General features: G+C 53.3%; 7 protein-coding genes across 7 annotated transcripts; 3 read left to right on the forward strand and 4 right to left on the reverse strand.

The window, feature by feature from the left end:
- Positions 1–531: 531 nt before the first annotated feature.
- Positions 532–2,505, forward strand: M409DRAFT_70001 (glycoside hydrolase family 35 protein; the record flags this gene model as incomplete). Its single annotated transcript, XM_033818530.1, has 1 exon — positions 532–2,505. One exon carries the CDS (start codon positions 532–534, stop codon positions 2,503–2,505), a length of 1,974 nt encoding a protein of 657 aa, XP_033662055.1.
- Positions 2,506–2,590: 85 nt separating this feature from the next.
- On the reverse strand, positions 2,591–4,195 carry M409DRAFT_59424 (uncharacterized protein; the record flags this gene model as incomplete). Its single annotated transcript, XM_033814186.1, has 4 exons — positions 2,591–2,629; positions 2,674–3,400; positions 3,456–4,093; positions 4,154–4,195. 4 exons carry the CDS (start codon positions 4,193–4,195, stop codon positions 2,591–2,593), a joined length of 1,446 nt encoding a protein of 481 aa, XP_033662056.1.
- An 899-nt stretch (positions 4,196–5,094) lies between these two features.
- M409DRAFT_59425 (uncharacterized protein) lies at positions 5,095–6,670 on the forward strand (the record flags this gene model as incomplete). Its single annotated transcript, XM_033814187.1, has 5 exons — positions 5,095–5,182; positions 5,238–5,630; positions 5,864–6,039; positions 6,092–6,426; positions 6,526–6,670. The coding sequence occupies 5 exons, from the start codon at positions 5,095–5,097 to the stop codon at positions 6,668–6,670; spliced, it is 1,137 nt and encodes a 378-aa protein (XP_033662057.1).
- A 2,144-nt stretch (positions 6,671–8,814) lies between these two features.
- Positions 8,815–9,487, forward strand: M409DRAFT_59426 (uncharacterized protein; the record flags this gene model as incomplete). The annotated part of the gene is made up of 4 exons (XM_033814188.1): positions 8,815–9,027; positions 9,085–9,251; positions 9,306–9,372; positions 9,428–9,487. The coding sequence occupies 4 exons, from the start codon at positions 8,815–8,817 to the stop codon at positions 9,485–9,487; spliced, it is 507 nt and encodes a 168-aa protein (XP_033662058.1).
- A 201-nt stretch (positions 9,488–9,688) lies between these two features.
- M409DRAFT_28498 (uncharacterized protein) lies at positions 9,689–10,234 on the reverse strand (the record flags this gene model as incomplete). The annotated part of the gene is made up of 1 exon (XM_033809064.1): positions 9,689–10,234. The coding sequence occupies one exon, from the start codon at positions 10,232–10,234 to the stop codon at positions 9,689–9,691; it is 546 nt and encodes a 181-aa protein (XP_033662059.1).
- Positions 10,235–10,633: 399 nt separating this feature from the next.
- On the reverse strand, positions 10,634–12,843 carry M409DRAFT_37581 (uncharacterized protein; the record flags this gene model as incomplete). Its single annotated transcript, XM_033810759.1, has 3 exons — positions 10,634–10,795; positions 10,851–12,677; positions 12,730–12,843. The coding sequence occupies 3 exons, from the start codon at positions 12,841–12,843 to the stop codon at positions 10,634–10,636; spliced, it is 2,103 nt and encodes a 700-aa protein (XP_033662060.1).
- Positions 12,844–13,256: 413 nt separating this feature from the next.
- On the reverse strand, positions 13,257–14,964 carry M409DRAFT_37588 (uncharacterized protein; the record flags this gene model as incomplete). Its single annotated transcript, XM_033810761.1, has 5 exons — positions 13,257–13,427; positions 13,476–13,704; positions 13,762–13,786; positions 13,837–14,508; positions 14,646–14,964. 5 exons carry the CDS (start codon positions 14,962–14,964, stop codon positions 13,257–13,259), a joined length of 1,416 nt encoding a protein of 471 aa, XP_033662061.1.
- Positions 14,965–15,328: the final 364 nt, after the last annotated feature.

Here is a 15,328-nt window from a genome sequence, read left to right on the forward strand (position 1 = left end):
CACCGCTCGATTGTTGATCACGATTATCAAGGTCATGTTGTCAATGCAACAGGGTTTGGTCGGTAAGTGAAAGTACAAGATCTTGCTGACCGATTAACCAGCAGATTGAGTCTGGACATTGAAGGATTTACAGCATTTGCATGACTCGCCTACTGCTGCAGCATTTCAAGAAACATTCCTTGCAAAGGAGTACAGGGTTACCATTGCATTCGATAACGACGTTGCTTGGAGCTGTGATGCTTGTCGATCACCACCCAAACCTCACACCGGGCCCACTCTCACGAACGCAACACCCCGCCGGAAGAATTGAGACGACAATCATCAGCATCAACCTAGCCTCGAGAATATTCCCCCTCTTGGAACCTTACGATGCAACGTACTACCGGTTAGGTATGAGCGCTATCGACAGGCCCATGTTACTGTTGCGATGAAGTCACATGCTCTTGGGATCCTGCACACGACGTCTCATTTGAGTATATCTTGTTGTATTTCGTACTTTGTCTAAACATGAGCAAAGGCGCGTAGATGACAATGCTGTTCACGAAAATTGCAGCGGCCGTTGCTTTGCTGGCGACAACAACCTACGCAACACCATCTCCATCATCAACCGCTTCCGCTGCAACCCCAGCATTCACTTACAATGCCACCACATTCCTACTTCATGGCAAACCGTACCAAATCATCGGCGGGCAGATGGATCCGCAAAGAATTCCATACCAATACTGGAGAGATCGATTGAAGCGAGCCCGAGCCATGGGACTTAACACGATCTTCCCATACATTTTCTGGGACCACCTGGAGCCCACTCAAGGCGCATGGACAGCTGACCAGCCTCAGAACGACGTCGCCGCATACATCAGAACTGCTCAGGAAGAAGGTCTCACCGTCGTCCTCAGACCTGGTCCCTACATCTGCGGCGAGCACGATTTCGGCGGGTTTCCAGCGTGGCTGTCGCAAGTTCCTGGCCTAGTCGTGAGGGACTACAATCAGCCGTATCTGAATGCCTCGAAGAGCTATCTGACGAAACTGGCAGGCGAGTTGAAAGACTTGCAAGTTACGAATGGTGGCAACATCCTGATGGTACAAGTCGAGAACGAGTACGGAAGTTTTGGGGAGAACCATCAGTACATTGGTGCCCTCCGTGACATCTTGAAAGGCCTCTTCGATGTTCCATTGTACACCAACGACGGCGGCGTGGACTTTACTCTGGAGGGTGGCTCCATCCCGGGTGTTTTGGCGGAGATCGATGGAGACCCCTCCAGTGGCTTCAATGCCAGAGACATGTACATCACGGATCCGAGTGAACTGGGGCCTCTTCTCGATGGCGAGTATTACACATACGCTCCCGATCAGTGGGGCTCGTACAATTCCCACAACTCAACCGAAAGAGATCCGCAGGCTGTGACGCAGTTTGTGAAAGACATTGACTATGTGCTGGGCAACAAGTCTGCATCCATCAGCTTCTACATGGTGCACGGTGGAACGAATTTCGGTTTCGACAATGGAGCGCTTTGGCAGAATCGGACGACGGTCTTCACTACGAGCTATGATTACAGTGCGCCTATCGACGAGAGTGGCAGGACTACAAATCTGTACCACACGATGAGAGAGACGATTGCCAAGTACGTACCAAAAGGCAGCATCCCTGATGTCCCTGAGGATGTACCAAGAATGGCGGTGCCCGAATTCCAGCTGAAGCCGATTGTGCCTCTTTTCAACACCCTTGGGAAGCCGACGACGAAAGCATCGCCAGTCACAATGGAAGCTCTGGGAGAGTCATACGGCTTCATTCTCTACGAGCACACTGCAACATTCCCCGTCTCAGGAGTGGTACATCCAGGCGACCGCCCTCGCGACAGAGTCCTCGTCTACGTGAACGGTGTCCGCAAAGGTGTCATCGACAGCCAGTATCAGCATCCACTCAATGTCACCGTCTCCCTCAAGCCGAGAGATAAGCTGCAACTGCTCGTTGAGAACCTCGGCCGTGTTGACTATTACTCTCGAGGCAATCCGTACGCAGACTACCTTCGTCAGCCGGAGAAGGGTATCGTGGGAGACGTCACCATCGGAAACAAGAAGCTATCAGGCTGGGACCACTACTCCATCCCTCTGGACGACCTTCCATCCGCACCTCAAGGACCACATCCCTACGACTCCGAATACTTCCACCAGCATCAATCCACTCCAATCTTCTACCAGGGCACCTTTACCATCCCATCAAACATCACATCATCCGACCCAGCTGCTCTCGATACCTACCTCGCAGTACCAGCGGGCATCAAAGGCCAGGCGTTTGTCAACGGCTTCAATCTGGGAAGATACTGGCTCGTAGGACCTCAGCAGTCACTCTACGTGCCTGGCACGGTCCTGAAGCGAGGTTCTCCGAACGAGGTCGTCGTATTGGAACTGGAACCCGATCACATCAATGCGACCATGACGGCGAAGGGACTGGGTGACAGGGTGTGGTTCAATAATCCGGATCCAGATTGTCTGAGATGTGTATGAATAAACCCTCATCTTCATTTTCGAAACAGAAAACCAAGTTTTTCTATCCCCTCTCTACAAAGTCTGTCTAAACCCAACCTGCCCCTCAAGCACCACCTCCCCGCTCTCCGCCTTTCGATTCTTCCTTGAATACACATAAAAGTTCTTCACCACATGCAACACACTCACCACCTGCGTCGCAATCACCGTAGCCATCGCAGGCGTATACCTCGGCGCATCCTGCTGCCGAAAAATATTCGACGCGATGATCCCGCCAATCGCCCCGCCGCCAATAATGAGCGCGCTCGCGACGCTCCGCTTCATCTGCCCGACGATGTTGTTGTGCATGTAGCTCAGAATCGTGGGGACGTTGCTATTCGCTCCACACACGCCTAGGAAGACGCCGGCGTAGCGCGCGGCGGGGCTGGAGGTGGCGTAGCCGACCATGGCGACGCCGACGATGGCGGCGGCGCAGTTGAAGATGAGTATCGCGCCGCGGATACGGTACCTGTCGGCGACCCACGCGGTGAAGAACATCCAGGGGGCCGCGGCGACGTATGGGGGGAAGGAGAGGACCTGGGACATGGCGGTGGAGTAGCCCATGTCGCCTTTGAGGATGATGGGCAGGAAGAAGCTGAAGGAGTAGGTGACGGTGTTGTTGAGGCAGTACAGCCAGGCGTACTCCCAGATTTTCCAGTCGCGGAGGAAGACGAGGACTTTTTGGGCGGTGAGGGTGTCGACGACGGCGTCGCCGCGGTCGCGGTTGATGCGGTCCAGGACGATTTTGGCTTCGGGGATGGTGAGGAAGGGTTTGCGGAGGATGAGGAAGGGTCGAGTGGATTTGTCTGGGAAGTCGATGATGAAGACGTAGCCCAGCAGGCCGAGGAGGACGGTGATGATGCCTTCCATGATGAAGCTACGGAACAGTCAGTGGAATGAGGACCAAACTACGTCTCGACAGGCATGCTCACATCCAGCGCCAACCACGAAGGTTTTCAACCCCATCCATCTGGCTCAAGCCGTACGCGAGGATATTTGAAAAGCCAGACGACAGCAGCGCAAGCAAGTAGAAAGCGCTGAATCGCTTCTGCACTTCATATCTGAGGTACCAACACGAGAGCAGGAAGATACAACCAGGATAATAGCCCGCCTCCAAGATTCCGAGAAGGACTCTACAGCCCATGAGATCGGTCCATTTGTGGTTGAAGCCAATCCCGATGGAAACGATGCCCCAGGCGCAGCCCAGGGAAGATAACCAGAGACACGCCCCGAGTTTCCGAATGACGATATTGGCAGGGAACTGGAAGATCACATACGGCACGAAGAAAATCATCGTCACAAGAGTGTATCTATTGCCGATTGAGAGACCCAAGTCCTCATCCATGCCGGCGATCCTGGCATTGGGGAGGTTAACGCGGTCGATGAGGGCGAAGGAGTAGATCGTGGCGAGGACGGGGAGGAGGCGCATGTCGATTTTGCGGACAATACGACGGGTCTCCTTGTCTTCGCGCTCGTCTGGGGGAATGGCTTCAATATCGTGGTCTTCGACGATGGCGGCGACGTTGACGCCGTGGTCTTTGCCTCCATGTTGGATGTCCTCGACATGTTTCTGTTGAAAGGCTTCTGTCAGTAAGTGAAGTTGGGTGTTTGGCGAGAGCAACAAACTTACCGCGTCGGGCTCGTGAATTGACGTACTCTTCTCTGAAGCCATGACTTCCAGCAAATGGTTGAATAGGAAAAACCCGATAGACGCACTCTACAAAAGAACGAACCAGAGTCAAATCAGAATCCAAGTCGACATACCTCTTATCTATCTCAAGGCGACACAGAATGTTCATTGCCCTCGGCAGTGAAAAAGAGGAGGTGTAGGGCAATCCTCATCTTGGCAGAGGCGACCTTTCGCTGCGGTGTCGAGCGCCGCATCTCGTGGACTTCTCGCCTATCTTTCATGCGTGTCGTAGATCTTTTGCCTGAATGAGGACTGCTCAAGAGGTTTGCCACTTGCTTGTCTTCTTATCAGAACTTCCCCAGAGCCTCATGGACGCTGCGGGCATTAAGACGTGGGGTTGAGTCCCTTGTTCGCTCCGTTGTCTCGTTGTCTCGTTGAACCACTTGGACTCCGGATTTCACGGTCGTCTTGCTAATGTTAATTGATCGAAATCAATGAGATGTTTTGCGGGCAGGCGCCAAGGCGAAGTAGAGCTTTCGATTCCAGGTGAGAATGCGACACGGTCATGAATGCTGTGTACTGCAAGATGCCGGTAGAAGCTGTCTTGATATCAACACGACGGACGACTCGATCACAAACGATCATATGCACATTCTTTCACATTGATAGTTCAGCACGACCCGCATGATCGGATACATCCGCGGCTAGAGAAACCTTAACGGAAGCTCAGAGTTTCACATGATGACGCCGACCGGTTTGCGGAGCCGATATAGATCCAATACACCCCTAAAAAGGATCTCTTGCATCTTGTTAGAGTTACTTGGTAGCTTTGCAGATGCGGTCTTACAATCAATGACGGCCAGCACGTCTCAGGCTAAGTATCCCTCCTTTCCTCCTTTCCATCTCCCGTCTCTCACTCTCACGAAACACCACCGGACACAATGGCGTCGACACTCGTTGCAAGCTCTCAGTTTTGGTGGATGACCCCCATCCAGGCCATTGCGGCCATCAGCGCTGGCATGAACTCAGGTACACACATCCTACTTCCCAATTTCTAACCACCTCTCACGATGTCACCTTATAGGCGCCTCTGGTCTCCAATCCCCCTTGACAATGCCGATGCTCGAACTCCCCGACGTCCCAGCCCTCTACGCCGGCCGCCAACTCCGCTGGCTGCTGCACAAGTCGGACGGCATCTTCCCCCGGATCAACGCCATCGGCACCGTCTCCAACCTCGTCCTCGCGGTGATGTGCTTCCTCAAGCGCAACGAGTCCCAGATCGCCGGCGTCAAGTGGCCCGTCCTTGCGGGGGCTTTCTTGTCGAACGTTGGTGCTACGCTGTGGACGTTCGCCTTTATGATCCCTAGGAATAACGGCATGAGGAAGTTCTCGCAGAAGGTGGAGGAGAACCCCGATGATAAGGTGGCTGAGAAGGAGTTGAGAAGGCTGCAGGCGGAGTGGAGGGCGTATGCATATGGTAGGTCTCACTGGGTAGCACGGTTGGGGCTGTAGCCGTGTTTGCGTGATACAGTTCTCGGGTACCTGTCTATGTGTGACATATGGCTGACATCTCGCGATAGGTCGTGCTGCGATCATGTTATCGTCTTGCGTGTTTGGAGTCTACTCGGTCTGGCTTGACGGGCGATACATCAAGTATTAGGCGTGGGATGGCACTTGGAGCACTGAACAGACGATAAGATGTAATGGTAGTGCGCAATTGGGTATATCCTTTTGGAAGAGTATCGGATTCTTCGTCCACTCAAGTACATCATTACATATGCCTTACAAAAATCAACGGCCTGGGTATACCGTGCAGATCCGTTCAGCGCCAAGCTTTTGCAATAAACAATCTCAAGAACATCGTGCGTCTCGACGCAAGGAAACAAGTAGGTGCTTGCTCTAAAGCAGGCCAACAACGGCCATTCCGACGGCACCGAGGGCAGCGCCGGCAAGGAGAGGCTTGGAGGTGGGGGCAGCAGAGTCACTGCTGGAGGAGCTGGCAGAGGCCGACGACTGTGCGGCGTTGACTGCAGAAGAGGCAGAGGAGATGGCCTGCGAGCCGCTGGCCTCGGCGGAGGACACGATCGCGTCGGCGGACGAGAGAGCAGCAGTGGCGCTGGTGTAGATCGACGACAGGGAGGCCTTGTCGTCGCCAGTAGCGGTGGCCACGGCTTCGCTCAACGATGCGATCTGGTCGGAAGCGATCGACTGGTAGACGTAGATGCTGGACTCGGCGGCGGCGATGATGCTGCTCTGGGCGCCCTGGGCAGACTGTAAGTATGCGATCACGCGCAGTGTGACTTCTCATGGACATACCTGTGCGGAGGTGGCAGCAGCGTAGGCGGCAGAGTTGATGCTGGACTCTTGCTCAGGAGTGAGCTTGGAGGTGGCCGACGCGATGGCCGCGCTGGCGCTGGCGAGAGCGGTCGAAACCTGGCTCTCGATGGCATCGCCAAGGTCGGTCGAGGTGCTCTGCGCGGCGGCGAGGGCGCTGAGGCCGGAGAGGAAGATGACTGAAGTGCGCATGTTGACTGTTGGGTGATGTAAAGAATTAGATCTGGTGGTACTGATTGATCGATTGCGCGTAGATGAATAGAATCTGTACCGTGGGTGGAGAAGAACTGATAGGAGACGAAAGACGACGCGAGGGAAGCAGGCGCAACCTGATCATAATATAACGTGGGCGCGTCTCCATCGAAACGTCCTCCGCAAACACGGCACGAATGTACCAAACATTCGCGATGCTTAGCCCCGACCGCGTGCTCCATCGGGCTTGGAAGGCCTCCTTTGATTGGGCCGTACCTGAATCCCAGTCGAATTTGCTGTGCGACAAGGCGCAGCCAAGTAAATCACGTTGCCTCTAAACTCAACGCAGACAGCCGGTGCATGAAGATCAACGCAAAAGGGGGGAATACGATGTGGCTGTTGCTGTGGCGAGACACTCTAATTTTGGCTCGTGCAGTCGTTTGGAGTCTGGGTTCTGCTCGTACTTGACTCTGGCCATGTACGCTGATGCAATTTTCGCGGGACGTGAACCTCTTCTAGAACGTATGCGAAAATCCGAACCACGGAACCTGGACGCAAGGAAGCGCAGACGTCACGACTGACGCAACAACCAGAAGACGGATTGTGCGAACTTCGAAGGACGGCGGCGTCGTGTACGCGGACATCTTACAGTATTACAGCATCTGGCGCATCCAATGCCGCATTGGCAGTATGAATGCTGAAGTACAGCGCTCAAGATGACGAGACTCGGAAGCAGAGACATAACAGTCGAAGAAGCGTTCCACCGGGAGAGCTGGAGACGTCGAAAATCAAGTCTTACAAGGACACTGCCTCAGCAAACGCGACGACGTCAAACAGCGGTCCACGAGTACGCGGAAATCATCACGTCCTATCGGAATACCACGGCCTCGACAGTGTGACGAAGACAATGCGAGTGAGAGGCGTCAGGGTCGGATGAAATTTTAACGGCAGGAAAGGAGGTAGCCACAATCCGGAAGATGTCGACGAGGTTCGAGAGTCAATATGGATGCCCGCGACATTGTCTGGCAGGAGCGATACGTACCAATCCGCGCATTGCTGTCTCTGTACTTGATCACGAGACTGGCGACTCGCAAGCCCGACTGTGTTCTGACCACGTAGGAGTATGCGCTGGAGAGGATCTTGCATGATCAACGAAGTAGGTGAGACGAATTTGTTCGTCTGTTCAACGACGCGTCTCATCCCGACATCACTGGTGGTGGCTTTGGCGATTTCCAATCAATCAACGGCGTTCGTTCCAGGAGCTTGTCATCACACAGACGAGTATACGCACACAGATGGACCAGATGCAAAGATGAGAAAGGAAAGGAAAAGCAGCAACATGCTTGCACATCTGATCGGCCCATTCGGCTCGGCTTGACTTCGTCCGACCTCCATCACATGAGCTGTCACGTTTTCGACCTCACGTCTTCTAGACTCACCTCCCAAGCCACTATGCCCTGACAAACAGGTACAAGCAAGCCCACGTGGACGTCGTTGGATTCCAGATTCGAAGCATCTCTCAGCATGTTCAATACCATGACATAGCCAAGAGCATGGGAACTGGCGGGCTATGGCAAAACTCCGAATCTTCCGAGTCAATCATGGCCAGCACAAGATACGCATTACGAAATGACAAGAACAACAGACAGGAATTGTGAGCTTGAACGCGATAACGTCAATGGCAAAGCACCGAAATCCCCGTCTTCTAGTTGGTAGCTAGAACGTCTATACCTTGCATGCAAGGCTCTGTAACAGCTAGCCAAGACGGTGGCAACTATAGAAGCAAACCATCCAAGAACGCTGCAACGTTCGAGACGTCTCTATTCGACCGCCCTGTTCCTAGCAAGCACGTGGGCGGGGAGGCCAAGAAACATAGCAGCGACAACAGCAATAGGGCAAATGTCGCTTTCGGAACCTGGTCAGACGCTTTGACAATGTTCCTCCCTCGTCGCGGCGACTTGCTATGATACGAACATCTTCCCGAAGGCGTCAGACGAGATCAATCCAACGACTATAAAGATGGGCGACGCAGCCGCAGTATTCGACTCCTCACCACCAACGACAACCAGGACAATCACCAGCACAGCACTCCTCTCAATTTTTCGAGCTCCTCAGCTTCAAATCCCCTCGACAAAATGAAGGTTGCATTCGCCACTGCTCTCCTGGCCGGCCTCGCCGTTGCCGCTCCCTCCCAGATGCAGGCCCGTGACGAGAAGGCCGTTGAGAAGCGTCTTGGTCCATTCGGCCTTGCTGTCGCTGGTGGTATCGTCTCTGGTATCGTCGGTGCCACTGCCAAGAAGTTCCTCGACGGTGGCTCCAAGAAGCGTTCTGCTCAGACTTTCCAGGAGGTTCGTCAAACTGGACATGGCTGTCGGTGCGAAGGGTTGCTGATTTGATGACTACAGTTTGAGGGTGGCTTCGCTTTGAACGTTGCCAACATCATCTCCGCTGAGGCCGACGCGGATGAGGCTTCTGTCTGCATCAAGACCGGTGGCTACAACCTCACCGACGATGTCAAGGTCCGTGCTCTTGCTACTGTTGAGTTGACCTCGTCCGAGAACGACGTCTCCGAGTAAGTCATGCTCTATTGCTCGTTTCAAATACCATGCTGATCTTCACTCTCCAGCTTCGACTGCTTCTTCGCCTCTGGCAACGGCAACGTCACCGTCAACCTCCCTGACCTCCTCTCGAACGTAAGTGTCGCCAGCACCTGATTCATCATCTTCCTCAGCTGACTCTTGCCTCTAGTTCGCCATCAAGGCCGGTCCATTCAGCTTCGAGAACGGTGTCCTCAGCCTTTCTTCTTAAATGCGGGAAGTCCAACCAGACCGCGGGACGGTGTACCCGATGCCGTTTTTGAGAAAATGCTTGCTATGATGTTTGGATACGATTCGATGGGAACCCCCAAAACAGACGTCCTGGACGCAGGTAGTCTGAGTATGATGATGGATTGGAGTGTATGATATAAGCGTTGCGCAACGTTCAAGCTTCTTCGCTTCTTCGCTTTTTTCACCTCTCGTCCTCGTCGTCATCCTGTTTGATGTAAGGTTTCTGGTCTTCCTCGTCATCTGAAAAGGGAATCAATATGGCGGCATGTCCTGTCGACACCGACTCCTGGACTTCTTTGGCGCTTGTGGAATGGCCGGACCTCGCTGGTGCTGGGGATTGAACGGAAGGACCGCTCGCTCGTTCCACAACCCGGTCACGATCTCCAAGGAGCGAGCGAAGGAGATCCTCTACTTGACTCGTAATACGCAAGCTGCAGTATTGAGAAATCTCATTCCGTTTGGGAGTCGCCAGCTGTGAACGAGGAGTCGGAGGCTGCACGATATAGTGCTTCGTTGATCGACGTCCATGTCCTTGATTCATCTTCTTTGCAGGCGTCGCTGTCTCTTTTCGTATCACATCGATGAGATATCGTTGTTCTGGACTGGACAACTGCAATCCACCGGCCTCGAGAACTGCGGCATAGTGCTGGTAGTGAGGCATATAGTCGAAGCCGTTGAGGTTCTTGTAGGTATCCATTGGCGCGACTGTTGATGTGATGGACGACATAGTTGACTTCGTCTAGATTGAAGAGGTTGAAAAAGACTAGCTGGTCTTTCAAACACGGGGAAGACAGTAACATATCATGCCGGTGCTTACTGCTCTAAGAAATTCCGAACCTTCCGCTCCGAGAGCAGATGAGCTTGCGGTCTCGCTCACATGTCCGGATCCATCTGGGCCTCGCAACACTCACTCATTGGCCGTCGGACCCGACGTGCGGGTTCCTCCATGGAAGGATTCCCCTCTGTCCGCATTCGGTGCGTCTTTCGGCGGAGGGTGTCCGATGATTCACTTATCTTACCGACGAGATCATTTCACAAGCGAGAGCATCGGACAACGTTCTCACGGCAGCTATGCCGTGTATGGTGAGGATACTTGATTCATATATACAAGTCACGAGGCTATGCTTTAGAGCCTCGCCGTTGGCGGAGCCTCCAGCTTCTCATCCTTCGCAAACTGATAATAGTATTCGAGACATTTGGGATTGAGGAGCGTGCCCGATGGTTTGACGATTTTACCAGAGACGATTTGCTTCACCGGCAATTCCACCTTCTTGAGGTTGACGGTAGTCTAAGCGATTGTCAGCTCTGCTATCTTAACGCTACCATCTTGGAACGATGCTTACCGGGATCTCAGGGGTCTCGAAGACGAAGCTGGGTACATGTCGGGATGACAGCTGTTTTCTGATTGTCTCACAAATTTGCTTGACGAGCGACGAAGTGAACTTCTTGCCAGGCTGCATCATCAAGAACAGCATGACCCGTTCGTCGTCATCCTGTGGCCTCCGTTGGCCGACACAGATGCTGTCAGCGACGATATCTGCGAACGACGCTTCGATGACGTTGTAGATGTCTGACGAGCCGAAACGTACGCCACTTGGGTTCAGCACTCCGTCAGCTCGTCCTAGCATGAGGACTTGCTTGGTCACTGGATGGAACAGGATGAAGTCGCCGTGAGTCCAGACTCCGTCGTACTTTTCAAAGTAGCTGCTGAAGTATCGCTTGCCGTCTGTGTCGCCCCAGAACATCGCAGGCATTGTTGGAAACGCTTTAGTGCAGACCAGCTCGCCAGGGGTACCTTCTTCGACTGCTCGTCCCTTGACTCCTCGGCCACCTTCGATCGTTGTGTCGAATGCAGCAGCCGCCATACCGAGACTGATACATTGGCATCCTCCAACATAGACTGGAAGGTTTGGATTCGCGGTTCCGAAGGCCGCGACAATGTCTGTGCCACCAGAGATGTTGGCGAGTTGAACGGAAGGTGGGAAGGCTGTGTCGTAGAACCACTCAAACAGCTTCTCAGAAAAGAGCATCCCAGTACTTGTGACAACTTTGAGGTTGCTGAGATCCGCCACTCGCTTCGGAACAATGTCTTTTGCCATGAGCGTTTGCAGGTATCGAGGTGAGATGCCGAAGTGAGTAACCTTCTCCTGAGCAACCAGCTTGATGAAGTTCTCTTCCTTGGGGTAAAAAGGATTGCCGTCGAACATGATCGATCTAGCTCCCATGAGCAGTAGTTGCACTGCACTGAGGTACATCATCCAGCCGGTTGTTGTATACTGTAGTTGGATCGATGTATGATCGACAGACCGGTGCAATGTTGACTCTTTGTGGCCGCTGAGAACGACACCTCCGACTGAATGCACGATGCACTTGGCCTGGCCAGTCGTTCCTGACGAATACAGCACGATCATCGGCTCGTGAAACTCGAGCTGCTCGAACTCCAGTTTGGAAGACTTGGCCCTCGAGATGAAACTGTCCCAAGACTGACACTTCGGTATCGACGACATATCAACTGGAGAGCCCTTGAACCGCGGCTGGGCAACAAAGCCTTGGAACTCTTTGATATGATGGAGTCCTTTAGCGACCTCTTTCCACTTTGGCCGCAAATCAATGCGCTTCCCACGATAGACAGCTAAGTCGTCTATGAAGACAAACTTTGGCCGGATCTGTGTGAGCCGGTCAAGAATCCCTCCAGTGCCCATGTCCGTGCTCGAGCTCGAGAAGAGAGCCCCTATCGCCGTTGTTGCAAGGAAGACCGTCAATGTGTCCAAGCATGAAGAGGCCACTGACGCAACTCGATCGCCCTTTTTGACTCCATGGGCCCGCATTGCTTGGGAGAGACGGCCAACCCTTTCACGCAGTTCCTTCCAAGTAACCTGGCGGATAGGCTCCAAGAAGCTTCCCTCTCGCACCCCAGTGCAAGCAATCTTGTCGTCTTCTTTCCCGATCGAGGTGAACGGACGTCCATTCTTGTCCCCAACGAAGAGGATGTTCTCTGCGAAGTTCAACTTCACGCCTTTGAACCATTTCGGTACCGAATCGATCCTTGCCCTCTCGTCGACGACATTCTCTGGCACTTCGCCAGAATATACGATGGGGAAGTAATTGAATGTGAAACGCCAGAATTCATTCCGGTGCGTGCAGGACCATTGGTGAAGTGCTTGGTAGTTCTGGCAAGCCCGTAAGTCCTCCCTCGTATTTCCATCTTCTGACGAGACTCACATCGAAAGCTCGCCCTGTTGCCTCTTCTGCAGCTCTGGTGAAGTGATGCAGTACTGTGGACTCTGGGTTAGGATTCTCCCAGACCTTGCGAGGGATGGCGAGTTCGTTGGACATCTTGACGGTGACCAGGACGCTGGCTAACTAAGCTCTGTGGAGAGAGGCTGCATCTCTTTGTAGAATACATTAGCTGTTGTCGTCACAGATCCATGACCAGACACGCGACATGCACAGCGCAAACCTCGATGTCTCGCGCGTTGTGCCCGTCTGAGCCGACGGATGTAAAAGCAGGCACGTTGCAGCCATCGGACCGACGGCTGCAAATGGGGAAACCATGGGATCGCATTTTCTAACGCATGCTGGGGAGAAGACATTTTCTGACGTATCTCAAAGCTGATACCAGGATATGAAGAAGTTCTACGTAGGAGATAACGAAGGTGATCAACAGACAACTGACTGAGCTACATAGGACCGTTGCACAGCAAGCTAGACTATGCACCGGTATTCAACACGACATCATGAAGATGGTTCTAGTAGGCATAGAGCAATACACCTTCGGGCTCGGTGCGTTGGATCCTTTTGTTCTCTCTCTTCAGGCAGTATCTCAAGCCCCATGCGCAGATGATAACTCCTACGGAGAAGGCAGCGCTTGCAGAGAATGGTATGTCGTATCTTGGGGCGTTCGAAGCTGGCCAGAGATACTGCCATTCATCAGTATGGTTAGCTTGTTACGAGTGCTGTCAACTTACTGGGGTATAGATTGTAGCAATATTGCCAATCATATTTGCCATGGCAAGTGAAACAGCTTTCTTTTCCCTTGTCTGACCACAAGTACTTGCCATCCATCCTAGCTGGATGCCCTGGCAATTGTAGACTCCCATGGCGAAGAAGAACATGCCGACGTATCGTACAGCAGTGTTCAGTGTGGCACACGCCATGATGAAGCCAGCAATAGCAACCAGCTTGGCGATAGTGATACTGAATGTAAGGTCAGGCATCAACCAGGTTCTCCCGGTAAGGAAATGAGCAACTCACTGCCAAGTTCGTTCGTTCATTCGGCCTAAGCATGGTCAGCAATTGCCGATGAAGTGACTCGAGAACGATTCTAACCTGAGTTCCATGCGTAAACAATCGACACCGCGCCAGCAAAAAGATATGGTGGGCACGTCAATGCCAGCGTCGTATTACGACCGAATCCCAACGTTCCCACAATCGTCGGGAAGAAGTTCTTGAAGTTGCTGGCTGCAATGTGAAGATGCTGCATCAACACGATGATCCACATCCTGTAGTCACGACAAGCCTCCTGCAACCCTTTCCAGGTGCTGGTGCCGGCACGTATCTCCACGGTGTCCCTCACTACTCGATCGTTTGCCAATTCTCTTTCTTCTTCAGATAGCCACCACGTGGTTGTTGGTTCGTCTGGTAGGATGAATGCCGACGCGACTGCTACCCCAAAGGACACAATTCCCTGGAGAATGAAGACCCATCGCCATCCGGCCAGACCTGCGACCCCTTCCATTTCGAAGATGCCTATGGCGATCAGCCCAGCAAAGGCGACGCCACAGATACTGCCAGTGAAGAGAATGGAGATACGCGTGGCGACTTCCTTCTTCGTGTAAAACATGGACAGCATGTACAGTGCTCCAGGGTAGAATGGAGCTTCGCAGATGCCGAGAAAGAAGCGCGTGAGGAAGAGACCGACGTAGTTGTGCGTGATGCCCGTGAGCGTGCTGGTGACTGACCACAGAGCCATCCAGCCTGCCATGAACAAAGAGGGACGGACTCGCGTGATGATCATGTCTATGAAGCGTGTCAGCGAGCAAGTCACAAAGCGACAGCCGTCCACATACTCGCGGGCAGCTGGCCTAGAATCTGTCAGAGGTCAGCCGTACGTTCCATCTCGTCGATAAGGTTGAGACTCACGTATCCGACGAAGAGAATCGATATGCAGGTATTGTACTGTACAGACGAGATGCCTAGGTCCTTGTCCAACTTGTCAAGCTTCGCGACCGTGATGGCGGTTCTGTCGAGGAAGTTGAAAAAGTACATGACCCACAGACATGGGAAGATGATCCAGTCCAGCTTGCGAATGAGTCTGACCTCACGAGCATCTTTCTTCGTCTGCGACCCAAACTGGTCGACGGTGTTGTTCACGTCGGGGTTGGCGACTTCGCTGCCATCGGCGCAATTCTCGACGTAGTCGATGTCCTTGGTGTGTTTCTCCTGAATGTTCGACATGGCTAATGACAGTCGCGCGCGTTGTTGGACAAGGGACGTCTGGTGGGAAGTGAAGATGGTCCCACTTGGTAACCGTCGCGCCGTCGTGAGGTCTTAGATATCCTGTTCATACCGCCTCCTTGGCTATGGCCTTCCCCTCGTGCGTGGCTCCCCCGCATCGACAATGTGGCACTGTGGACGATCCGGACTACCCATAGCGGATACCCCATGGCACAGAGGTACTAGTCTGGAGTTGAAGGCTGAAGCCCGGTGAGCGTCGGGCCGCCCATGTCCATCGGCCCGAATTTGAAGACAGCCTGTCTTACTGCGAGGAGAATGCGAGGAACGCGTAGGCCGTGTAGTGGACTTATATCAAGTTGTGCAA

The sequence above is a fragment of the Zasmidium cellare genome (genome assembly GCF_010093935.1).
Source record: "Zasmidium cellare ATCC 36951 unplaced genomic scaffold M409scaffold_43, whole genome shotgun sequence".
Taxonomy (NCBI): domain Eukaryota; kingdom Fungi; phylum Ascomycota; class Dothideomycetes; order Mycosphaerellales; family Mycosphaerellaceae; genus Zasmidium; species Zasmidium cellare.